A 26,606-nucleotide genomic window follows, 5' to 3' on the forward strand; every position below is an offset into this window, starting at 1 on the left:
AACATCAGTGAACCAAGAGACCAAGAGCTGCCTCCTACACCATCACACCCAGCCCCACTCACAGCACTAGCTTACCCTAAATTGTCTTATCAAGTGTACAGCAGTGAGTATGAAAGACTGCTTAAATGAACCCTGTAATACTACGTAAGAGCTCCTGGGGAAGAGAAGAAACCACCATCTATGGTATCCTGGTGACACAAACGGGCAAAGCCTATTAACTTCACCCCTTTGCTAGCACAAACTCAGCATCTTGGTGTATTATGTATCATGGTGTATTAGAACAAGTAAAACTAGTACTCCTAAGAAAACAAGCAAAGAAGCTCGGGTCCCTCATTTACAGCTCATGGACAAAAATAGTGAGGGCATAGTCCCTCAGCATGCTAAAAGTAACAGTCTGTAAACTTTATGCTTGCAACCATGGCTGAGGCTTAACCAGAGCTTCCCCACACTTCTTACCATATGACCTCCCCACTTGCCTCCTTCTCCAAGCCCACAGTGCTCTGTCTAATCAGTTGATTCTTTCCCAAACTGCAGTAATATGTACAAATGAGCACTGCAGACATGGGCATCCAAGAGCTTTTCAATTCTTCCTACAGATTTTCTCATTTTGCTAGTTTTCTTCAGTCAGCCAGAAGAAACGAACGCAACACCAGGGAAATACAGGGCTCTCTGCAATGCATTTCTTGGCTAGAAAGGACAGGCCTGAGAGGGGACTCCCATACTGACCTCTGGAGTTGGGCAGGATTTTGGACTGTTCTGCATGGATTCTGATTTTGAAGAGCTCGACTGAGATTCAACTTTTTTGGATTGTTTCTGAGAACCAGTAGCAGAAACTGGGAAGGCAACAGCAGCATCAGGAACCCGCTGCGACGACTCCAGCTCATCAGTCTCTTCATTGTGAACCTTCTTTGTGCTCTGGTGAATGAGCAATGCAGGACCAGTTGAATCTGCAATAAAATAACCTATCCATTACTTTTAGCCGCAGTCAGAATGCAAGATCAAAAGTGAGCAAACACCCTTTAGAGCAGCTCATGTCTCAGTAAGTGCGATTCATTTAACCGTGCAACAGACTGGGCACCCTAGGTTTCATTTGGTCAGAGAAGCGCCAAGTTCTCTCTGTGACTAATGACAAAATGAACTTCGGCTATTTAAGAGAGAAAGAGAGAGACAGAGATCCCAGAAGCTGATACAGAGATTCCCCCCCCCCCAAAAAAAAAAAACATTTGCATTGTTTTCTTTACACCTTTCCACTTACACAAATAATGACACATTTATCAAAACAACCACAGGCCAGGCATCTCCAGCAATTACCTTTCTCCCAGTGGGGCTGTGGGCTGGAGCTGCACAGTGCAAGAGGAAGCTCAGAAGTCACAAGTGTAGAGGTGAGAAGGTCAATTTTTCCTGTTTGAAGTCGGAATTGTTTGAGTTCCTGAGACAGGAGGCTGAACTGCTCTGTTTGATTGCGGCACTGGTCTTCCAGATCTTTCACCCGGGCCTGACAGGAGAGACACAAGATGAGGCACAAACCTACATTAACATCACCACTGAGGCTCCAAACAGCATTTGTCTTTGCTACAACTCTTCAGAAACTGAGTGGTTCTCAGACTGCAAGGACCTAACTGTATGCCCTGCCCAGGAATGGTCAATAGCAATTGGAAGCTCTGCACCTAGAGTATCTTTGAAAACTTGAGACCACTTATCTATTAGGACACTGACTACAAGATTAATTAGGAATTATCCCTGAACCACAAGCCGCTCTCAGCATGACTTCCAGACACTAGGAAGGGCACAGAGCACCATCACTGTGGCCTGCTCTGCAGAATGTTGGTGCGATGCCAGCAGCCCACATGGTTTGCCACCGGGTCCTATAGGGGTGACTTGCTCCAGGAAAATGCATGCTGAGTACAAGAAAGCTACATCTCAACGGGATGATATGCAGGGGAGCATTGGGGAAATACTCTGGAAAGGGAAAGACTCATTCCTTCAACTTAAGACTACACTGCTAGGTAAGCATTTTTATCTGTTTTATAGTGTTCTCTTTCTACCATCTCTTTATCTTGCCATTCCAAAATATTGCCAAGTCTTGGCTGTCCTTACACATCCCCACAACCTTCCTAGCTGCAGGCATATTCCCAAGAGAACACAACTGCTCCTTTCTCCCTCCTCTCTCTTGCCACCATGTAGCAGCTTAGTCTGGCTTCCTAGACAGTTTTCCTGTGTAAACCTTGCTCATGCCCTTCATGCTCAACCATTGCCCATGTGCCTTCAAGTGCCCTTCAAGAAGACACATTGTGTTGGTGCTAGATGCAAATTTCTCATCACAAATTCTTCAACTGAGATCACGCATATTTCATTTGGCATCAGTGCATCTGGCTGAGGCACAGGCTCTGCCTTGCACGAGGTGACATTTGTTCCCTTTTTTCTCTTTGGGCTGAGATCACACCAGGGTTTGTAGTCACTCATCTAGTCCTTTTGCGTAGGTAAGGCACATCAAAACAGATGACGGCAGCGTGCTCTTCAAAATTTTCCATTCTATAAAATGTTTTTGAAATGTCTTTTTCTCCTTCCAACTCAAAAATTAAATCATGCCTTTGAAATACTCTAGGAGACAGAAAGTCTGTTTCTAAGAAGCTCTAAAAAATAACAGTTTTGACCTGGATAAAGCTTTCTTTCTGGTCTCAGAGTACTGAGTACTCAAAATCTTTCTATCCCACTCCTTACCAATTTCCAAGTGTACATGCATTTTTATTTTAGCATAAAACACCTGTTTTAAACTTGCAAGTTTTATAATTTGTTTCCTGTCAAGTAGCTAGAAATTCTCAGTCTTTAAGTGAAACCTGGTGAAGTCTGAAGTGTGGCATGAAGTAACTGCTCCTGTAATGAAAGAGATTATTACACACCACGAGCAACTTCCAGAAGTGTCTGCAATTCTCTACTTGCTCAGTCAACTCCCTGTCTCTGAGGTCATGTTGTACAGGATTCCTCTGCAACGCAATGAATGCCTCTTATCAGATTACTCACGGAGGTTTGGATGTGGCTAGGCAAGCAGCAAGTTTCCAGGGCAGTGCTAGGAAGCTGGGGGATAAGGAAGAGGAGCCCACGGACAAGGTCAAGAGCTGCAGAGAACGAGCAAGAACCAAGCCCCAGACACAGAAGAGGCAGGAAACTTTTGTGTCTATGCATCTACGCTTATCCCAAAAGGGGAAGAAAGATGAGCCACACACCAACCTGAGACTGAGTAGTGGAATTACCAAAAAGGGCTGGAAGAGCAGGGAGCAGAGCTTGGAGGGATCACATTGACCACCAATTCAGGAACTGATCACCAATTTCAGGAACCAATTTCCCTCACTGAGCTAGACCCAAACACTACCAGCTCAGCCCTGTCCTCTTAGATACTCTCCCTGGCTGCTTTGTTAGAATTCTCCTACTACAAAGGATGTTTCCCCATCCAGACATCCTTTGTTACCTTTCTCCGTATCTTCTGCTACCTGTTTTGGGGATCAGAGAATCATGATTTAGGTGAAAGAGGACGCTGGAGGTCTGCAGTCCAACCTCTTACTCAAAGCAGGACTAACTCCAAAGTTACACTGGGATTAAAGGAACATCTGTAACTCCACATAGATGTGGGCGCTACTTCTACAGAAAGTGGGCATACCCTGATGTCCTCAGGCTTTCTTCAGAAAATAAAATAATTCCCTTTCTAAAAGTTCCCAACACTGTATTTGCCTTTAAGACCAGTATTGTGAAGTGAGATGACATTTTATTTATAAGGGATACTTCAAAATCTGCCTTTCCTGTCACAATGGGTAACTGACAGCCCATGCTGCACATTTTTGGTAACGGCTGCTTCTCCTCCATGGGCATGCCTTTGCCTAATCAGTGCCGTCATTTATCTCCCCATTACTCATGAGACCTTTTCACAGCTTTTTGCAGTCAGATTTGAAGGTGACTGTCAAAATCTGTTCTCTGTCAGGTACGAACTCCATCACTTCAGTAGAAGCCCTTATTCCAAATCTTTTGTCAACAGGCCAACCAGCACAGCTCCCAGACTGTAATGCCTTTATTACTTCACTAGTTACTACCTCTTCTGTGAAAATTACTATTCACAATCTCTGCTTCCTGTCTTCCAACCAATTACAAAGCCAGCAGGTATTATTCTTCATGACTCTCACTTGCAATGTTGTTGCCATTGCTTTTGACTTTGAAGGAAATGCTTTACTCTTGGACTGCAAGTAGTTCCCCAAAGACCTTCAAATACACGTGATGTATGGAGAAGGTGCACAGTTGGACAAATCTGAAAAATCTGTAAAAGTCCAATAAAAGCTCAAAATTCTAATTGGTTGAGAAAGCAAAGCATTTATACAGAAAAGCAGCTGATCTATCAAACTCCTAGCATCAGCTTCTTTAATTATATTTATTTCTTAAAGGTGACACTCCTTTCAACACTTTTCCGAAGTATAGATAAACAGGAATATTAAGCAACTGTCAGAGCCAGGACAGAGGAGAAAAATGGCCTGCTTGACAGGATTATTGCAGTACCTGCATGCAATCCAAAGTACTCTGGTAGCAAGGAGAAAAGCAAAAAGAGATATAAAACCACATCAGCAGTTACACTAGCCAAAAATCGACAACCTGCAAAGATAACCCAACCCTCAGTTTGAGTAGTGAGATTTGTTTCTCACCAACTTTGTGTCCACCTTGTCCCATACAGAGATTCCCACCTCTATGCAAGCATCTGCTTGCTGAACAAAAGCCAAATCCCCAATACCAAATGCATGAACAAGGCAGCCATGAATGTTTTGAGGGCCTCCAAATCACACTAAGATCTGAACAAATGAGTTTAAGTGCTAAATTTCAAGCTTTCTTTTCCCAGCACGTTGCAACCATCCCTACCTACCATACAATGGATTCTTTGTGCACAGACTCCCCAGGTCTGAGACTAAGGAGTGCTGGGAATCAAAGCCCAGCTCAGAATGCGGCTTTGACACAATTTCAAGCAGCAGACAGGCTGCTCAGTCAGGCATCCTGCTCCTAAGTCAGGGAAAACAAGTCAATTTGAGCCATGTTTAGTGCATTTCCCTGCAAAATTCTGCACTGGATACTTGAAAGCAGGCTGTTGCCTTTGGCATCTATGAAGTACAAAAGGTAGCTGACACTTAACTCATGTCTCATGTACATCAGAAAAACTACTAAATTTCTCCATCACCGTGACCATAACCTTCAAGGTTTTCTTTCTAAGCAGAGTCGGTCATTCTGTGCATAGCATTTCCTCACACAGAAACAACCCCGTACCTCTACTCATCCCCATCACTTCCCTATTACAGAGCTACACAGTAGCTGAAGTTGGAAGGCAGCTCTGGAGATCATCTAGTCCAACCCCCTCAGCTCAAAACAGAGTCAACTAAAGTAGACTGCTGAGAACCCAGTCTCTTTGGGTTTTGAACATCTCCAAAGAGGAAGACTCCACTTGGGACAACCATCTGACTGAACTCTTCCAAAAGAGGAATGGACCACACCCATTCTTCATTAATATTACATCAAAAAGCAATCCAAACACATCTAAAATGACAATATGAGATGTTAAGTAATCCCAACCCCATATCTGGCCCCTACACTGATATTCTGGAAGGACGATGATTATAGTTCAGTTGTTTAAACTACTGTTGCTCCACATTAAACTAGCTTTCAACGACAATTTCTCTCTCTTTTTGCCCACCTGGTGTCACTGACTTATAAAGTAATTCTGTACCAGAAATATGAAGGCAAGAAGAACTGATGAGACCCTTGTGGAAGAGCATGACCAGCTACTCAAACTGAACAAAACTGCCCCCTTTTTCCCCAACATGGGTAGATGTCTGTTTTAAACCTGAGAGCCTGCTCCAATCCTTCAATGAATTAGTTCAAAAAACATTTGCCAAGTACCAAACCTCCCTTGCCTTAAAGGCTGCTAAGAAACCAGCTAAATACCAACTGATGTAAGAGTAGCACACATACCAACCCTGATCCTGTCTCTGCAGCCAAAAGCAGATGTCCCAGAAAGAACATGGTAATGGGACAATATATAATGTCACTTCCCTTCAACATTCACCCAGCTTGCAACAATTTCAGTGCCATCTAGTTAGGAGCCCAGCACTCTTAGGATCTCCAGTTCGGATACAGGTTCCCACTCAAGTTCCCACTCAAAGGAGGTGCCATTTACAGACATGGAGCAATCTTATGGATAAAGGAAACTCTGCTCAATTCTGCTGGGTTCCTAACAACCGCAGAGCTGTTGCACACTGACCAACATAGGCAATTCAGGCTGCCATCTCTGACTGTATGTCACCACTATAGACACAGCCACAGCCTCATTAGTAAGAGATCTCAATGTCCAGGTGTACAATGAGGCACTCTTCTCTTTCTCAGATATTTTAGTACTCAGAAAGCCTCAGTGGACAGACAGAGCAGAAGCTGCTCCATGTGCTATCACACCTAGCCCCCCTCTCAGGCAGCCACCAAATTATCACATCAAGTTTCAGGGTTTAGTGCTTTGCATTTGCAGTTCCAGGAATCCACAGCCAAGGTTTTCTCCTAAGTCATCTTAACCACTGAGACAGTGCAAATCAAAACCAAAACAGTGCTCATCCCATTTGCCAGCCTGCATCATTAAGCTGTCTGCCACCATAGCAAAGCACATTCTGTGCAGATGTAGCAGCACTCACACAACTGGTCCCAGAATAGCAAATGGGACAAGGGCACTGCCTCAAACATCATCACTCATTATCCTCAGGCAAAGGATGCCAATTCTCCTTTCTTCTCTAACAATAAGCATAGAACCTATACACACACAAAAAAAATATCAAATAACATGGACACAAGTATTCCTCCTCCCTGCAGATGACCCTGGAAACGGAGCAGGCAGATCTGAGGTTGGTTACTTAATGCATCCCTGAAAGAGTTGCTGGGCACGGTCTGAATGAAATAACCTATTTGAAGACTGAACAAGTTAGGATTTAACTGCACAAAACTCTCACCCCAGTGACTACACTCTGCCAGCACAACCAGTAATTGTACACAGCAGTAACATTTTGTGTCAAGTCAATACTTTTGCTCAAGAACCAATACAATCCAGAGCATTACGAAAACTGACATTAAGAACAAAAGATACCAACTCTGCAGCCACTAAGCCATCTTGTTTTATTTTGTCTTACCTCTAGAAGCTGTACTGCTCCTTCATGTTCCCTTTTTGCCGCTGCCTGTGCCTAAGAAATAAGAGACAGAGTAAATAAGAAAGCAGTCTCCCTAAACTCACTTCTACTATCATCATCACCCTGACAGACACTATTATAGCTTTAAGACACATTATAGACTGAAGGCATCTTTGGTCTATGGACAAACAGCTGTGAGAGATCATTCATGAGAAAAGCCCCTCAATTTGCTCAGGTACTAGAATTCACCTAGACACAGACACTCTTCCCTGGGTTATTTAGTAGACTCACATATAGCTGCTCCATACATTGCCCCTCCAAGCAACAAGGTGCAGGAATCCCAGCTCTTCTGGGAATTCAGAGAATAAAACGTCTGTCCCTGCACACACTGCATACCTGCTGCAACCGTCTGACTTCCTCTTGTTTCTCCTGCAGGACTAGCAGCGCTTCCTTGTGTTCGGCTTCCAGCTGCTGCCTTCGCTCAGCCACATCTCTCATGTGCTGCAGAACAATTCACAGACAGATAAGGGCAACATGGTCTGTATCTCACATCATCATTAAACAGAGGAGAAAGTAAGAAATTGTTGCCACAAGCCAGAGCAACACAGTCAAAGAGAATCCTAAAATCAGTGATGGCCACCTTATTTTTCCTTTCCACCCAAAGCCTTTCCCAAGTCCCTCTGCTCCCTTTGGAAGGCCATGTCACAGGATGGTTCTGCGTGGCAGAACCCCCAGCAGAAGCACCAAATCTAAAGGACAAAAAAAAAAAGTGAAGGGACAACCTGTGCCATCCAAAAACAGCACTAAGCATCTGGACAGTCCTTCCAGCCTACTGACCTTCAACACCTGCTCTAGATTCTCCAGCTTGGTTTGAAGTCCTTGATTTGTCTGAATTACTGAATCCCGTTCCTTAGTAACCAAAACAACCTGCAACTTCAGGTCAGCATTCTCAGATTCAACCTGAAGAGAAAGGATTGGCAATTAGCACATGTAGCCAGGTATTTGTTGTATAAATAATAGAGGACAATTTATTTCCATAGTATGCTATTTTGCAGACCTGCTTCTTACTTGTAACACCAAAATCATCAACCTCCTCTCCCTCTGTCTTCCATTCAGAACAAATATTCCCGTATTTATACACGCATACCATTTCTCCTACTAGGTTCTCTTTTGCAGGGGGGAAGGAATTGGGATATGAAGAGGTTATTTACTAAAGAGATAGAAACAAAACACCCGAGCTCTGAGAGCTTGTTTTTTTAATTCTAGATAGTGGGATTAACCACAGAGAACTGTGAAGAAAGACACAATAACCTGCTGAAACTGCATTTACCTCCTCCACTTACTACAGGAGGTTCCAGTAATATATGTTGTTTCTGTAGCGCACTACAGCTTGATGACTCCTTGCAATGCAGATTACCAAGTAAAGAAAAATGCTTCCACTTAGAACAAACAATTACTAAACATGTTGGAACACCTATGCATGGTGGAACATGACTCTTAGTTCATCTCAGAAAGGTTTTATGGAAGGTAATGCTCCTTCTGACAAACAAAAATACTGCTTTTTACCTGTCCTGCCCATCCAGCCTTCTCATTCAACTGCAAGTTCTCTTCAGCCAGTCGTGCATTTTCACTCTGTACCTCCTGCAGCTGGATCTCCTGTCCAGAAACAGCAGGTGTTACCATTCCAAGGTCCTCAGACTAACTCCCCCACCTTTTTCTGCCGCATGACTCCACTGTTCCCATTGACTGATGGTTCAGGATGCTGGCAGGATGCTGCTTGAGTAGTGGAAGGTAACAGTGTGCAACACTGCTCAGGCAGATACCAGCCCCATGTCAGATGGTCTCTTAAGTTGCTTTTCTCATTTATACAGCCTCAAACCTCAGAATAAGGAAGACATTTTATTGTCTACTTCTGTCTAGAACTCTATCTCTATTGACAATTCATCAAGTTTCTCCGCTGGTTCAAGATTGCAGTCTTCCCTAAAAATTTCAGTAGAGAAAGAAGAATTTTATGTCTCTGAGCTGGCAGGAAGCCATGGACACTTACTGAGTTATGCAAGTCTAGTCCACCTACAGCCCTGACAGCATCAGAGGAATTTGAGAGTTTCATAATTACAAGTGACTCCACAGAGACACACGCACATACATACTTTCCCACACCACACAGTTTTAAGGAAATATTTTCACATATTTTCTGGATATTGCAAGAGCTAATAGCCTGTACTGGATTCTCAATCCCAGTCCTTCAAGGTGACTTGGTCCCTTCTTGATCTCAAAGAAGTTTGTATAGCAACAAACTTATTCCCTAAACACCCCATACTTAAATAGTGACATCATGGACATGTAGAATTGACATTTGAGCAAGAGGCAAAACAACTATTCAAAGGGTCATCACCCTTTGACGAAACTATACATTGTGGTAGTCATTAATACCACCAGAGCTGCTCAGCAAGGTAGAAACAGAAAGGAGAAATCTGGATGCTGTGATATGACCTGCAAAACCTCCATGAAATGGAAAAGAGGCAAGGTTTCATCCAAAAAATAAGAAGCACCAGAAAATTATGTGCAATTACCTTCTCAAGATGCATCAAATCTTTTGGATTTGATGGAGTACATGTGAAAATAGAAAGCATTACCCAGACATGCAAAGCCTATGGAGTTTCATCCAGTGATTTATGTAGCTTTATCCAACCCAGAACTAGCTGAAATACTAACTAAACAAACAATTCCAGCTTCAAGGGCCGAAGCCCAGAATTTGTGACACTGTTCAGATTAGGAAGATGACTGGCAACTTATTACTGCAATAAACAGAACCCAAGACAACCACACAACCACCTAGATCTTATTAGATTCACAACACTAGGCAAAAAGAACACTTACGAGTTCTTTGCATCTTTTATGTTTTTTCCTCACTTCATGCTCAAGGTTTTCACATTTTTTGCGCTTTTTCTTGAGTTCAAATTCCTGAAAGAAACAAGAATAAATAGATCACTAAGTCCATGTTCTTACAGTGCATAAGAAATTCAGGCTCTGCTTCTCAGACCCAATGCTATATTAGCTTTTCCTATTTTCTTAAGAAAAACACTTTTTTACAAACATAAATAATATATAAACCTAGGGAGATTTTTCTAAAAACACTGTAAACCAAAAAAAAAAAATTAAGTAAAACAACTACTCCTCTCTTTCTCAACCCTTTCAACTTCTGGAAACAGTTCTCTATTTCCCATTTGCAAAGATTGTCCCTATTTGTGTAGGATAGGATGAAGGACAAGATGTGAGGAACAAGGAAACAGAGTTGTGCAGAATATTCAGCCTGAAACAACAGTTGTGTTAAACTAGCTCTTTTCCTAATCCAAATGACATCTAACAAAGAGCAGACATCGTCTGGTTATGTACCTTCATCTACAGTTCCTTGCAATCACTCTTGGTTCCCCAGATAGAAAAGAATGGCTAAACTCCACTGTGAACTGTCCTAATTTGCTGGAATAACTCACAAGGGCCATATTCTTCACAACATCTGTCCCAAGTTAGTCACATCTGTTTCCCAGTTCAGATAAGACTAAACTAAACACATCACAGAATCTATTGGCATGGTTTCCTCTCATTTTAGTCTGATGCATTCCCCCACCAGCTCACCTAAGATTCAGCACAATACCAGGAGAGGTCTCCCAGAAGCATTCTCAATGCAGAGGTAGCCTTTGCAGGTTGTGCCTAAAAAAGACTTCAGTCCCCCAAATCTCTGCCTGGATCCTATGGGTGAAAACCACAAGAAAGCCTTGCACTCCTTCACCTAAAATCAGACTGGTTTTATACTGGAAGGGAAGTGCCAATATGCACAGACCTCTCTTGCACCCACAGACAGGGCAAAAACTCACCAGCTGCTGAATCTGTTGGCTGCTCTCTGGGTCTGTTATTGCATTTCTAGGAGGGAAATTTTCATGTCCTTCAGAGGCAGTGCCCAATGGCAGCACACCTGGTTCCACCTGGAAAGCAAGCAAGATATCAGAGAGCTCAGGGACAGTCAGGAGAACAGAGCCCACCTCACAACACATGCACTAAGGGAGAAGACACTCTCCTGGCCATACCATGTAAGACAGAAACATCCCACATGAAAACTTCTGATCTTCTCCAGAATTTATAATTAGAAAGGCTGATGTCACATCAGGGACCAGTCAGCCACCAGAGAGAAACGTGTTGGGCAGGTTCTGGAGCCCAGTGCCACTCACACCAGCTTGACTTAACCACCTACATGCAATGGTGGATTCCAGGAAGCTCGCAGGTTTGAGTTCCCCTTCGTGCCTCATCTGAAGTTTCAATGAGAGGCATCAGCAACACCTCCCATGGCCCTCTCCACAGCAATAAACACAGCAGGAAGATGGTCATGGGAGGACAAAACCCTCATAAACTGCAGAAAGTAGAAATCAGTGAAGGTCTCCGAATACGAGAAAATCAGTCAAAAACAACTTCAGAAGAACTACTAAAAATATGGGAAAAAAACCTGTTTTTTTATTTATGGCCTAGTGACAAAGTTTCACAAGAGACTGTATTACACACTTCAGGGATTTCTAAGTTTTCTAAGTTTTTCTTGTTTGTTTGTTTTTGTTTTGTACACAAGTTTTAATTTGGGCTATAAACACACCTTTAATCTCCTTAATTTTCACTCTCAACTGATATCTGACCTGGCATTGTCTGGCCAGAGTAATCCCTGACAGGAGGGTAAGGCGTGAGGTAAACTGAAGAAAGAGGGCAACATTTAAATATTGAATTTAAAGTTATTTTTGATAAATGGTTTTAGGGACAGGAGATTGGGATCATCACATCCAACTCGTACGGTGAAGAAGCAGGAGGACTTTGTGACTCCATCTCAGCCTCTAACCTTCATCTATCTGCCATCAGAAGTGGAATTCTTTGAGCTACAGCGTTGGGGGATCTGTGACAGATCTATGGTAGTAAGTCTGAGCTCCCTTTATAGCCAGTTATTAAGAGAATATCACAGCACTACACCTGCTGTCTCTTATCTATTTCAGACTTGAAATTCTGTTTTTAAATACAACTATATTCATGGCTCCAGTACTGAAACCCAGAAAACTATGATACTACAAGCGTGGGATATCAAAGCTTTTAGATTTTCTGCTACAGAGCTGGTGCTTGAAATAGGAAAAATCCTGAAACCACCTTCCCACAGCAAGGCTCACAGATTTCTTAGCACCCCTGGAAGAAGGGTGACATTGGTCTGGCAGATCAAGACCCAACCGGCAGCTGGAAATCTTGAGATCCTCTACCCAGGCCTTGGTGCCTTATGAGCCCCAGCTTTCAGAAGCCTTCAAACGTTTTGTAAAAACATTATTTTTGCCAGTGGAACCACCCTTTGGGACTAAGGTAACTAACTAAACCCCTCAGTCTCACTTGGAACTTGAAAGGCTTTGGGTTAATATTTAACTCTGGAATACCCACGTGTTGAGATTTTTGTTTTTAAACTATCTGGCACATACTAAGTGTCAAATCTATATTCCCCCCACCCCCATAAAAAATTTGCTTCCTCACAAGCTGAAAACATTGCATTTTAGTCAGCTTTAATGAAGGTCCCAAGGAATGCTAGTGGATACCACCTAGGGTTTGATATCTACTGTACCAGTAACATGCACTATGCTTAACAAGCCATCCTCTCACAAACAAATATAAAAGGCAAATCTGCTTGCTTGTAAACATTTCTCATTAAAATGTTAGATAAAATGATCAAATTCCTAATTACAGTCAACCTACAAAATTTATAAAATTAAATTTGCCCGCCTGGACCTAATATCCTCCCAAGAACAAAGACAATCCCCCCAGCCACATGCTCATATACTGCTATTTTTCTGCAGAACCCAGACTCATCACCGTTATCAGACAACTGGTAAACGAGACTGGCACACACCATGAAGAGAGCTGTGATTTGGAGCTGTGCCACCTCATTCACAGCAGAGCCTGGAAGATGCTCAGTGAATCAGTCAGGTGCAAGTATTCTGTTCAGCAAAACAGTTAAAAATAACCAGAGAAAAGCTGCTTTCCACCCTCGGAGCTATCCACACTGTGCACCTACATTGGCAGAGCCCATCGAGACAGCACAGTGGGGCTGTACAGCCGATGAGACATCCAGGATGTACTGGTTTAAGTCAAGCATACAACAGGCACAGAAGTACCCGTGCTTTGGCAAATGATCAGAATTTTAAAAGCAAGCAATAAAGTAAATTAAAAATGCTGTAGGCTTTCTAGAAAGCTCTGTCCTTGGCATCCAGGAGGCATCACTGCAATCCTGCTCCTAAATCATGTTCCACCTAGCCGTGGTCCCTTCCCTCAGCTGTGCCAGGGCAGCTCTGCACAATACCACACAGAGCTGGACCAGAAAACTGACACAGGTTACAGAACAAGATGGGAGGGAGGCTGTGTAGGCCATTTTTAACCCTGATCCGTTCTCTAGTCCCTAACACTCCACTGCAGCAGTACAACTGAAGGGGTAGCGGGGACATGCAGTGGGGAACAGGAGGCTGTTTAAGCCGGCACTGTCAATGACAGAAATCCCTCCTAAATTATGATTGGACTTAACAGAGATAAGCATCACTTCTAAACCCTAAATAAGTAGAGAAATCAGCAGGAAAACAGAGAAAATGGATTTTCCAATGACACTCAGAAACAAAGCTTGCTCTTTACATCCTGAGGAAGTTCTTTGAAAGTCGTGTAACAGCCCTGATGCACTGTGCCAGGGAGTGAGACAGAAGAGTGAAATCATTAATTTTAACTGCAGTGACTGGGATTACTGCCCCAAGGGCTAACTTCATTCTCAGTGTCACACCACTGTGCCCACATGAACACAGCCCACTGAGTCCAGGGTGTTCTGTGCTACTGTTTCAGCTGTGAGACTGGCAACAGTTCCTTACTCCCTGCTAATTACTGCTATCAGACTTAGTCTTCTTGTTATTTTTGAGAAAAAAAAAAAAAAAGACAAGCCTGAACGTCCATCCTCATCACAGAAGAGGTTAGGCGGTGAGGGCTCACCATGGCAGAAATCTCAAACTGTGTGGAACTAAGGATCTGTATCAAACTGAACTGTCTGCTAGAAGAAATGTGGAAACCAGTAAAACAGTAACAAATCATCATCATTAGACAATATTCACCCAAGAGAACATGAACTGAATCTCCCGTTTCAGTAGTAACTGAGTAAGGACACCTACAGAGTCACTTCTCTGACACTGCCTTAATACAAAATAACCGGTAGGTGGCAAATACAAATTTTTAAAGTATTCTAGTGGTGATCTGGGAAAAAAAAAAAAAAAAAAGACATTTGACATCTGTTCCAGGGGCAAACCCACATGAATTGCAACAAAGATTAAGCAAGTATTTAAAACAAACCAATTTATATTTGAAAAAGGAAAAACAAATGAAAACCAACCCCCTCCTACACTCCCAAATCTATAAAATGGGTGAGAATGATTCAGTAGGTACAGTTTGCTTGGGTACTCTGCTACAGTACTTTTAAAGGCGTCTGCAGACACTGAGCCACCACAGGATGGGGGAAGGTTTTCTCTCAGGTAAATATCTGGTAAAAATGAGAAGACTGATGGAGAGGCAAGCAGGAACTGTGCTGCCCAAGAATGGATGCTTCATTGACACAAACGGTGAAAAGAGTCTCATGACACTGGGAGATTACAGCGTGGCGTTAAAGAAATGATGTTTTAATAGAACCCAAAGCTTAGACAAAAAGGCAAAGAGATCTATTAGGAAAGGGAGAAAAAACTTCATTATGTTGCTCTATAAATCAATGACAGTCTGGGACAGTCTGGCTGGAGGAATACAGGACAAAGGTCACAAGTCACTTGGAGAAGATGAACACTGAATGAATATTCAGTATATTCAGAACAACCGGGGGCAATAAATGCGAGCAGCTGGCAGTTCAGAGCAGCCACTCCTCACACAGACGCCGGGTGTGAAATTCCGCCCCAGGACGCTGCGGGTACTGAAAAATTCAATCCGAAATCGGGTGAACCCCCAGAAGATAAATCCACCAGATGGCGGAGGACCCCACGGTGCCGTCCCCGGCTCGGGCCGGCCTCCGGCCCCTGCAGCCCGGCCTCCCCCTGCCGCGGCCCCGGGCCCGGGTCCCCCGTCGGGCAGAGCCCGTTTGCCGGCCCCGGCCTCGCCCGCGGAGCGTCTCTCTCGCTCCCACCGCCGCCAGGAAGCGCCACTGCCCACAGCGGGCCCGCGGGCAGCAGGGCCCCGCCACGGAGGCCCCAGCGGAGGGGCCGGGCCGGGCCGCGCTGAGCCATACCGCCCCGGCAGCACCGGGCCCCGCCGCGGGGCAGCTGCTGCCGGCGGAGCCCCATGCCCGCCCTGGGCCCCGTTCGCCGTTCCCCAGCCCGGCGCGGGTGGCCGCGGAAGGCCCGTCCTTACCTGCCGGCTGCGCGGCTCGGCGGGGATTTAGCGGGCCGTACCACTGCGGCCGCGGGGGGGGGGGGGGCGCTGCCGGCAGCGGCCGCCGTCCCCTCGCCTGGCGAGGTTTGGTGCTTGGGCAGGCCGTTTTGAAAACTAGCACAGCCAACGCTGACTGCAGCGCTCATGTACTCTTAGCAAGCTTCCTGAGAACATTAATTAATGCAGTAACGAAATCGCAAGACTTTTAGCTTGCTGACCCATTTGTCTCACCTTCCTGTGTGCTTCCACTCTTAGCACTGGGTCTCCTGAGCAGGCCTCCTTTGGTAGAGGTGAGTCTTTGATGCAGGTATTTAGTGTTGCTCCCAAGCAGGCGGTAGCACTTGGCAAAGAGCTGCCTGAACTGGTTTTAGAGGAACGCAGGCACTCCTTGAAATTCTTCAGAGCAATCTGTCTCTGCAGCCGCAGCACTTCTTTCTGGGACTCCCGCAACAGCCGATCAAACTCAACAACGTTTAGGCAGCGAGGGTCATCCTGTAGGAAATGCAAACCCAGCAGTGTATCACTGCCGAGCTCGAAAAGGTGGAGCAGGTCACAGTGGTGATTTCACACACAAACTGCAAAACCATTACCGAACAACTACCAGCAAAAATAGGTAATGCAGCACACAACGTTTTACTTTCCTGCATCTCCAAAGCCTCAAGAACAGTCATTTTGCATCCCTTATTTCAATATGTTATTTCTCCCACAGATGAAAACTAGCCTGTAATGCTTCTACAATTATCCCAGTGTGAAGCTATACTAAAAAGGGCCTAGCGTGTGTTTTCTAAGTGCTTGCCAGCAGAGAGCGTGTCAGGATAATAAAATTTCATTTCCCAGCTAAACAAGAGCCTTGGCTGGTTTCCTATATTGTGGGTGCTGGCATTCTCTGCAGCCCTATGCATGGATGGTGGTTTAGAGTTTTAAATGTTGGAAATAATTAAGAATATCTGAGACTTGTTAAGTTCTGACTCAGGATGTTGTTGTTTGTTTTTTTAAACATTCTTGATTTCTAACCTTATCAGAGAGTGATAGATGGGCTCCTATCTTCAGCACAAATGATCTCTCTGGACCCAGAGCCAGCAGCTTTTAAAGGAAACCAGTGCAATTTTATTCTCACAAAAAAAGGTGTGCATATGTCACCAGTTTTGTTAATTCTTCACAGGTCTTTACAGATTTCAGGAAGCTGAAAAAACATGTACCTGCATGTCTGTACATACATACAAAAGCTGGTTATGAAAACCTGTCTTTACAAATATGCTGCTGAAGGAGACATTGCTCATTCCCCTGGAAAGCTCCTAAGCCAGTGAATTCAATACATAATTGGTATCCAAAACAAATTTAATCTGCTTCCCTGTTCACTTCTTATTCACCCTAAAAATAGTATGTGCTTTGCAAATACAATTTTAGTCAAAAAACATAGTTGCTCTCAAGCTACAAGGGGGAAACTGAGGCACCATTAATGGGAACTGGTTACAGATTTAAGAAGCAAGCAGCTGGGCCCTACCATGTACAGGCTATCAGGGTATAGTTCTTTAAACAAAATTGACTGTGGCTGCATTAAAAAAACTCCCGCCCCCCCCCCCCCCCCACAAAAAAAAAAAAAAAAAAAAAAATCCAGAGCCTGGCAGAGCCTGGGGGAACAAGAGAGCAGAAAAAAAGCTCAGATTTTCTCTCATATTCTCATATTATACATGTCCCCTGCAGCTGCCTTGCCATTCCCTGAAATTCCTCGTTTCCAAGAATCTCCAAGAAATTGCAGTCTGCTGGGAGCTGGTGCTAGGGCTTGGTTGGAAACCCATCACTGGAGCATGATCTCAGGAAATCATTTTATCCTGAGAGCCCTAACTTTGCAAAACAAGGCCAATGCTTTTGCAGTCCGGTGTGCAGGTTGTCTTGCCACTGGAAAGAAACTGAGCAGATCCATTTCATAGCTAGTGAAAAATTTGTGCGGAATTAAGTATGCTAGATTAAAATTGATTTGGTTACAAACTCTGAGCATGCACATATCTCTGCATATAAACCCCTTCACTGGTATTTTGCATGCTACAGACAGATAAGGTGAATTCTGAATTTTAACTAGCTGAGAATTAAAATTTAATGAGCAGCTTGCTTGGAAGAGAAATGGGAAAAACAAGATCAGATGGAATGATTTCCTCTGGAGCAATTTTTCTCCGCAGATTCCCTGCTCGTTTATTGATGCCCTCTGTTGCTGGTACCTTGGCAGGTTAAACAGCCAGTCCTATCTTCCCAGCCAGTGTTGTCACCCATGCCCTAGCAAGGCAGAAGCTGAAATCAACCCTGAGGTTGAAATCAACCCTGATGTTTGAAATACACCAGCGTGTATTTCCTTGGCCATTAATGAGTCTTGCTCTCCTGCCTTTGTCACATACCTCTACAGTTTGTTACTCTCCTATCCCTGGCAGATTCAGGTTGGTTGCTCAGCATGCTCTGCTGTGAAAATCAGACAGCTTTGAGAAGCTGTTCCTGCTTCTGTGGGGGTTGCAGCGAGCAGTCACGAGGACATGAAGGAAATTTGGTCTCAGTGAGACTGTAGGACACATGCAGACCTGGATAACTTTCTCCTGTGTTTTAACGCCGGAAGGGATCACTGGGGCAGCTCTTTACAAAGAGCAAACACCACCCAATTATTCTTGTCCTGACTAGACCTACATTAGGGAAAGAGGGAGAATCTACCTGCAAACATGTAGTTAAAGTGAACATATAGAGAGCTCAGGGAATGAAATAAAGCTGCTTCCAGCAAGGAAGTATTCGTCACCTCAATATTACTGTAGGTAGAGTAAGTAGAAATGCAACTATTCTTTCAGCTCAGCTGGGTGCAAGAACATAGCGCTGCACTTGACCACAACCATATTGGTGAAAAAGAGAGAATGAGAGTTTGTTAACTGACCTACACAAAGTTTCCAGCTTAGGAACAAAAGACATACCTGATATGCACAGAACAGATTGCTCTAGTCATCTTGAGTGAGAACTGTTTTATCTAGCTTCAGATGTCTGCAGAGGCTCCTTTCAGAGCCATTGCAGAGACTACGTGCTTCGAGGGAATGACACATCCAAGCAGTTTTAGATACCTGTCTCAGGATGAGCTGAATTAAGCCTTTTATCTCATCAGTTATTTCAGCAAGTTCTGTGCTGGTGCTAAAGGGAACACAGGCAACCAGCCCAGGTGTAGGTATCGGCATTGTAGATGGTTTCATGGACACATACCCTCATATTAGGATTTGTACCCTTACTAATAGGAACACAAATACGCACTATGGTGGCTGTAAGCACTCAGAAAGCTGTGGCTGAGGACATGAGATTCGGAGTGGTTATTGGGAATGTGCTCAGCTGGTTTACTTTTTTAAGGAATGTCTTAAAAGGAAGTCCTGCTTCTACATCTCACTTGAAGTTTAGTGCTGTGAAAGGTCATCCTGTATCTGTGGCTTCTTGGGGGCTTTCCAGGGGCGGACTGTTAGGTCACTGCTGAAAATGGCAGCTCAGACCCATGAATTCATGAAGTGAGAACTGGAGTATCCCCCACCATACTGTTCTGGAGGGGTCTGGACCCCATCTTGGCCACACACTCACCCAACTTCTCCCATACCAACTCACACATTAAATACTCTGTTTCCAGTCTGTCCTCACACTGCTGGAGCGTTGTTCCCAGCATTATTACTGCACTGTTTTCACCCAGCCACTGTGTGATGTCCCAGAAGTTTCTCACCTTCCCTGCAATGAGCTTAGCCTGCAGCTCCCGGCACTCCTGCTGCAGAGCTTCAATCTGCTTGTCTTTTGCCAGGAGAGCACTGGCTTGCTCTGTCAGGTCCTTGGCACGCTGGCAGGCAAATGCTTTTTTACACAGCTCCAGGCTGGAACCCTTTAGAGGCACCGGAGCAGTTACCTATACCAGAGAGAGCAGCAAGACAGAAAGCCACATGCATTGGTGTTGATCAACTACCACCCCAACTACCATCAGGCAGAGACCACTGTCAAGAAATGCAGCCTAGCCCCAACAGGGAGAACAAAAGGTGTATGGAAAGACAGACGGGAGAACAAGAGGTGTGTGGAAAAGTGGGAGGAAAGAGGAAAGTCTTCTTGGAGAATTGGATCAGAGAGGAGGTGGGAAGGAGAAGGTGCTCAGCAGATTGGGCCAATGCATACATAGTCAGCACAGACGGCTGCAGGCAGGGCAACAGCAACTGTGGGGAGGAGAAAGCCAGGATGAAGGCTGAAAGATAAGAGAGGACAGCAGAAAGGAGAGGAGGGTGGCAGGGAAGACAAACATGGGAGCAAGAGCGAAGGCAGCCATGACAGTAAGAGAAATGGGGCTTTTATGGAGTCCTTGAAAGGCAAGGGGGAAGAGAACCCAGTCAGGGCCAGCACAGCTGGGGGAAGATGGGATGTTCAGCAGAAGAAGTAGTTCAGCTTCATGCACTCCCTTGGAAGGGAGGGTAGAGCAAGAGTGGGAAGTTGTGGGGGGCTACAAGGGGAGCGGAGGGGACAGGGACAGGCAGAAGGCTGGGCACAGCCTCTGAGCAGAGGCCCTGGGCAGGGCATTATGCTGCCCAGCTGCAGTCTCCCCAGGATGACAGTTCTCAGCACGATTCCCCATCCCTAGGGCCAGCTCTCCCATGGGGTACCAGCACTGCTGAGTGGGTGGGTAGCTCACACATCCCTGTGCATCCCAGCCCTCTGGGCAGTGAGGCCATGTCTCATCCCCAGGTTTAACACACCCTGCCCCTCCCGACCCAGCAGTTTTTCTCTGAACAAAACCTGGAAAGGGGAAGGGGACTCCCTCCCCGCTCTGACCAGGATCAGGGCATCCTCAGTGCAAACTTCTCCCCAGGTCTTCCTGAGCACCTCACCCACACACAGAAGCTGCACACTGAGCTGGTTCCCCAGGACCTGTGTACCAGTTATGGAAGCCAACTGCTGCCAGATTAACCCTAGCTCCTCAGGGCATGCAGCTGCCTGGTCCTGCCTCCAGCCCACCTCTCTACAAACCTTGGCCACCCAGGTGTTCAGCTGTGAGGAGACCTGGGCCAGCCAGATGGTTCTCCAAGGGCTCACCCAGGTCTCAAACAGCAGCCACCCCAAAGTGCCACTTGGAAAAAAAATGAAATGGTATTTGTGTAGTTGCTGGAGAGTCTGCATAGCTGTTAGATGTATTAACAAATGATTTCTCTTAGCACAGTATCTGACAAGTCCATCTGGCAGCAACTGTTGCACTGCAAGTACCAAAATCCTGTGGCAGACGGACAGTGCGGTGCCTGGGGACAGAGAGGGCAGGCAATATCAGGAAAATCCCCTACCTTCTCTTCAGCAAAGCTTTCACTTCTCCTTTCTATCCTAAAGGGCTTGAATTCCCCCCCCCCCCCCCCCCCCCCAAAAAAAAAAAAAAAAAAAGTTTTCCCTCGAATGGGAGATTTTCCCTTACACTGCGGCAAGCTACCTTTAGGTAGTTCATGCAAATGTTTGTCTGCAAAATTCCACGTCCTTCAGCCATCTCCCACCACTCCTGCACTGTATCAGAAACTACAGGGTTTCTAACAAACTGCTCTTCTGTTTGAGAAAGAAAAAATACACAGCTTGCACAGAAATGCTAGTGAGGTGTGGATGGGGCAGAACATAGTATCTCACCCCTTCCTGTTTTGCCTTACCACACTCCTTTTCTTATTCAAATACTTCCTGTTTCTTTTCGGTGAAGTCAGATGAATTATTTTTATGACTGGCCTAGGGAAAGCTGAGCTAATTACCTAAATTAATACCTTACATTAGGATGGCACATTTACAGCAAGAAACCAATTAGGAGGAAATTGCTCAAAACCAGCTCCCCAAGCGTAAGCAGAAGATGGTGATGGCTGTCCCCTCAGCTCAGTTTTGTGATTCCTGCCCTGTTACTGATGTACAAACCAAGATAGCCATGTGGCCTTGCCTGGCTTAAGTAAAGGGAAAAGAAGAGGGCTTTCTGTTCCAATAAAAGTAGCAAGCAAGAAGTCCCAGTGGTGAGGTGCTCTCCTAGCCCAGCTTCCCACCCCAGCACTGCAGAGGCTCAACACTCACGACCTTGAGGTTTGCCTCCTGGAGTTTCCGGGCTCTCTCCTCCAGGCGTTTGGCGATCACCGCCAGCTCTGCGTTCTTCCTCTTCAGGTGTTTAACCTTCTCCTCTGTTTCAGGGAAGCAGCTCCTGCGCTGGATAACAGAAGGAGAGGATTGACCTGAAAACCCCATTCGGTCTCCCCCTGCACCCATGCTTGAAGCTGGCACTGGGATGTCAGAGGTAACAGAGGTCCCTGGCCCTGCCTGATCCACTCTGTGCCCACTGGGCTCTTCCCAACCAGCTTGGCCTGTTCCTGTACAACTGTCTCAGATGTTATACACTGACCTCCACTCGTCTCCTCTCCGGTCACTGAAACCTCTGCTTCTCCTGATATTTTTGTTAACTTGACCTCTTGAACAAGAAGCCCCTTGCCCCACCCCAGTCCATCCATCTCTGCAGCCTGTCACTCTCTCTGCTCTTTGCAGGCTCTGCCTATGCTGGATGGGACTGAGCACATCACCAGAGTCAGTCTACCCCAGCTGCTGGCCCTTTGGGCTTTCCCTTCCGAAGCCTGTCCAGTTCATTTCCCTGCTGTTATAGTACTCAACACATCACTGTGGATTTGTGCTGCATCACCACATTACACCCCAAACTTTGCTTGCTTTTTCCTTGCTCTCCTGACACTGAGACATAATCTGAGGGGAACAGGGAGAAAGCAGCCAAGGACTTTATGATGTTTGCAAACCAAATTTCCTTTTCCTTTCTATTGATTCTGTTTGCTCTTAATCCCCTTTTATTTGTTATCTGTCCATTTCGATAAGCTGCTGCTTGCCAATGGCTTGTTCTCTCAAGGTCGTACCCAGATGTGTTGTGCTGTCTTTTCACATCAGCAGAAATGTCAGATCAGCTGATCCTTCCAATTATTTTATTTGCTAACCCTGTGAGATCCCACCACGTGCACTTGCTGCTTTCACTGCTTTATTTGCTTTTCTTCATTCAGAAGACCAAGGCTGATTTTTGAGAGTAAGATTTGATGAGAGCTTATACGATAGTACTTTGCTAAATCCATATGAATGCTAATAGATGACCCCTGAGCCTGCAGGGCATACTGTATGTATGCTTTTAGTGTAGGAGAATTATCTAAAATATGTTTTGAATTTGGTGATATAAATCTGAAACATTGAGTGATCAAATTTTCAAGGGCATTTTGAAGAGAAAAAATCAACCTGAACTGTATATTTCTCAGACTCTTTCACACCTTCTAATCCTTTTCAAACAGCAGTGGTGACAAATGAAATATGAAGCTGCTATGACATTTACATTAGGAAGTGGGAAGCACCTTTGCCTAGGAGGGCATTATCACCATACACTTCCAAAGGTGCATGGACAATGTGCAATGCAAGGTCCTCTCCCTCTGCACAGTGTAGTTCAGAGCCAGGGTTGCTGTTGAACCTTGTTCCCAGCAGGAACAAGGAGGTTGTTCCTGGAGTATATCCTGCTGCCTGTGTCTTGGCAGCAGCACCCATCGCACTGCCTAGCCAAGTCCTGATGCCACACAGGTCCCGGCCGTTGAAGGCTGGAGCATGTTGAGCAGGTGGCTGGACCACAGCAGTGGAAGGACCTGAATGTTTGGGGGCCTCCATGGTCAGGGTCCCAGATTGGTAACTGAAAGTTTATAGGGCTGGACCAATGCAGCCCTGCCAGCATTGTGGGAAACTCAGACCCAGGGTGGCTACATCCCTATGCTGCAGGGCTTCACAGGCAGGGATGCTCTCTGGTCGGCGGGGGAGCATCTCCTCTTCTTATTTCCTGGCTGCCAACCATGGGCTAGGGGAGCTGAGGATGTGGAAGTTGGGCAGAATGGGGTAGCCTACGCTGTGGAAGGCTGGCCTGGCTTTGGGTGCCAGGGGTGCAGCTGGAGAGCCGGGTGCTGATCTCCCACAGGAGCAGGGGGCAGTGCTGTGCTGTCACCCAGAGCAGGGCTAAGTGAATCACTGTTTCTGCTTTTCCCCTTAAAGAGGAAACAAGAGCGACTTCCCCCTCCCTGCTGTCAGCTCACGGCTGCGTTGCACTCTGCCAGCTCTAGCAGGCAGCTGCGGAAAAGCCTCTTGCGGTTGCCAGCAGGCAAATAACACAGGACAAAGATGGCAGGGAGGGCAGCAGCAGGTCATGAGGAAGGGGTCCTGCTCGAGCCAGCAGCAGGTGCAGTGCAAAGGCACCCAGGGTACACAAAGCACCCAGGCCCCCTTTTCTTTCCCCCTCAGCTGATCCCATGTACCAGCACTTCTTGGATCTGGTGGCCAATGGCAGCTCGCCCCAACCAGGGCTCCCTCCCCATGGAGAATCCCACATCCCACATTGGTGTGCCTTGAGCCAACCCAGCGCCTGGCCAGGTTGCATCCTCCGCTCACCAGCAAGCTGTTTTCCTCCACAAGACAGGAGTAGCGGTGCTGCAGGTCTTCCAGTGCACTCAGGAGATTCGTGTTCTGGCTCACAAGGAAGCTGTAGTCATCCCCACTCTGCAAAACAGCATGGGTGAGGCAAGGCAGGGCTTCACCTCCCCTGGATGACGGGGCCATGGCTGCATGCTCTCCCTGGCCCCATAGCAAGCCCAGCCCAGCTTCACTGGGAGGCCAGCAGAGTCAGGGTGCAGGCAGTGAAGCAGCAGGCTGAGACTTGGAGGCTGATTTCAGGAGGAAGAGAGGGGCTGCATGTCCTTCGGGGGTAGCAGGAGCAATGGCCATAGCTGGGTGCTCGCAGCTGCTTTTCCAGGTTCAAGGAGATGCATGCACTACTAGCAATGTGGAAAGTCAGGGAGATTGCTATCAAGGGCACACTGAACCCTGGCACCCCTCTACAAGTGGTTCCATTACCCAGTGCCTCCCCATGGGCCAGTGGGACTGATCATCCTGTAGAGAGTCTTGGGCTGCATCAGGGTCTCAACTTGCATCTGGGGAAAAAGCTCAAACCCTGACAATGTCTCCAGCTGCTTGCATTTTGACAACGTACCACCTAAACCAGCTCAGATAAATGCAAGCAGAGCCAGCAAGAGCACATGCCACAACACACCAGACACATATGCTCTTCCCTACATCTCAGGGACCAGGCACTGTGTGGTTCTTGGAGGTGAAGAGACCTCCTCACCCCATGCCAGCCACACAGTTTGGCCCAGGAGCCTGCCCAGGAGCCAGGCCCTAGCTCTGCCCTCCGTGTGACAGCCTTGGCTCCGGAAGACGGCAACATGCCGGATTTCTTTGCAAAACACTACCTTAATTTTGTCACATCAAAAGCAGCAGCAGCTCTGCTGGGAGCTGTATATATAGCTTGTGGTTACTGCTTCCTGCACAGAGCAGCTCGCCGCAGGCTTGCTGCCGAAGCAGGGTCCCAGAAAGTATTTTTATGCGTTAGCAAAGCTCAGAGCCAAGCTATTGCTTCACATCTGCCATATGGCAGCAGCAAGGCACACACCTCAAGACCTAGACAGATGTTCTCCCAGCAGCCAGACCAGTCTTGCAGGACCCAGGAATTCTTTGCTAGTGCCACTGAATGGCTGCAGCCATCCTCTTGCATTGCTCTGTGTCTGCAAGCCAAGACTATGAGTGCAATGTCCCTTGGCTAACAATAAACACTTCCCAGGCTTTCCCGGCAGCAAGTCATACAAGCAGCTCACAGCACAAGGATGCTGCTAAGCTCTAGGAAATCTGAGATTCGGTAAAACTCATCACACTTTTGAACAAGACTATTTTTGACTTCTTGATCACTTCCATCAGAGAAAAAGTGCAGGAGACCAGTGCCACAAAGTCCTCTGTGCCAAAACCCCCACCATAGCTGGGCACGGCAGGCAGCCTCTCCCAACCTCTCACCCCTGTATAGAAATGCTTTGGCACATCAGGGAGGAAAAACACGACTGGAAGAGACTGAAAACCGAAAGAAAACCCTCTAAAAATAAACCAGCCCTCTCCTGGCCTCACCCAATGCCCCCAGGTCCCACCAGCCCTCTAAGCCCAAAGAGGGGATACTGGGTGCCTCTAGTTCCCAGGCCTTTGGCAGAGCTGTTTGTAGGTGTCCACCCTGCAGAAATCCCTGGGTTCAAGAAAGGTGGAGTGAAACATCTCATGGGAAGAGATTGTACTGCCTTCTGTTTGTGGGAAAGCAAACCTATATTTACTTTCCTCCTTTTTTTTCCATCCCTCTCAGCACAAAGGTGCAGTTGCTGCCTCATCTCCAGGGACATTGCACCACGGCAGCCCCCTGGCATGACAAAGAAGGCCCCAGAGCCAAGTGCCACTTACCCTGCATGGTGCAGTAATCCGGGCCCAGAGACCCAGCACCAAGTCCTGCTGCACCAGTCCCATCCCTGTTGCTTTATAGGGACAGTAATGCATCCCAGAGAATATTTTCCCCATTGCCAGCTCCAGGAACAGCAGAGCCCTTCTTGGTCCCCTTGCAGAGGATGCTGTGAGTGCTGATGGGGGCACAGAGCAGGATGAAGGCATGGAGAGAATCCTGTCAGCATTTTCCAGGCAGGCACAGTGTTGCTGTGGGACGGTTCACTGCTGCTGTCCCCAGAGCCAGGAAGGCAGCTCCTGGGATGAAGTCAGAATGCATTATTTCCGTCTCCTTGCCTCTGCCAAGAAGAGTAAAGCTTCTTGTCTTTGCTCTCTTCCACGCAGAGAGGCTCAGCCAGTGCCTTCTGCGCCTGGGGCAGGAGCTGGGCAGCCATTGAGGATGCAAGGTGCTGTGGCCTCTCCCCTCTCGCAGCCAGGGCTTCTGGCACATCAGTATCACAGTTCTGCAGGGGCTGATTGGCCCTTCTAGCGTGGCAGGGGCTCTGCCACCCATTTAGGTCTTTGAAGCCTCTTTTCTGTAGCTACAAAACAGTGTCTTCACCAGGCCAGGATGCAAAGACTCACAGCTACTCTCCTCCTAGC

General features: G+C 46.4%; 1 protein-coding gene across 8 annotated transcripts in view; it reads right to left on the minus strand.

Annotated features, from left to right (window-relative positions):
* The window catches only part of TSPOAP1 (TSPO associated protein 1), a 69,662-nt gene that overhangs the window by 32,248 nt on the left and 10,808 nt on the right, over positions 1-26,606 (minus strand). For 7 of the 8 annotated variants that reach the window (XM_035343143.1, XM_035343142.1, XM_035343138.1 and 4 more), the window contains exons 2-14: positions 24,087-24,194; positions 21,699-21,827; positions 19,360-19,536; positions 15,867-16,127; positions 11,063-11,170; positions 10,068-10,151; positions 8,754-8,843; positions 8,025-8,147; positions 7,584-7,688; positions 7,191-7,241; positions 4,540-4,560; positions 1,312-1,495; positions 727-947 (exon numbers count right to left, since the gene is read on the minus strand). In XM_035343143.1, the coding sequence (XP_035199034.1) occupies positions 727-947; positions 1,312-1,495; positions 4,540-4,560; positions 7,191-7,241; positions 7,584-7,688; positions 8,025-8,147; positions 8,754-8,843; positions 10,068-10,151; positions 11,063-11,170; positions 15,867-16,127; positions 19,360-19,536; positions 21,699-21,827; positions 24,087-24,194 (1,662 nt within the window). The remainder of the gene's footprint in view (positions 1-726; positions 948-1,311; positions 1,496-4,539; positions 4,561-7,190; positions 7,242-7,583; positions 7,689-8,024; positions 8,148-8,753; positions 8,844-10,067; positions 10,152-11,062; positions 11,171-15,866; positions 16,128-19,359; positions 19,537-21,698; positions 21,828-24,086; positions 24,195-26,606) is intronic. The other variant, XM_035343137.1, reaches the window with a different exon arrangement.

This window comes from Oxyura jamaicensis, chromosome 19 (assembly GCF_011077185.1).
Source record: "Oxyura jamaicensis isolate SHBP4307 breed ruddy duck chromosome 19, BPBGC_Ojam_1.0, whole genome shotgun sequence".
Lineage (NCBI taxonomy): Eukaryota > Metazoa > Chordata > Aves > Anseriformes > Anatidae > Oxyura > Oxyura jamaicensis.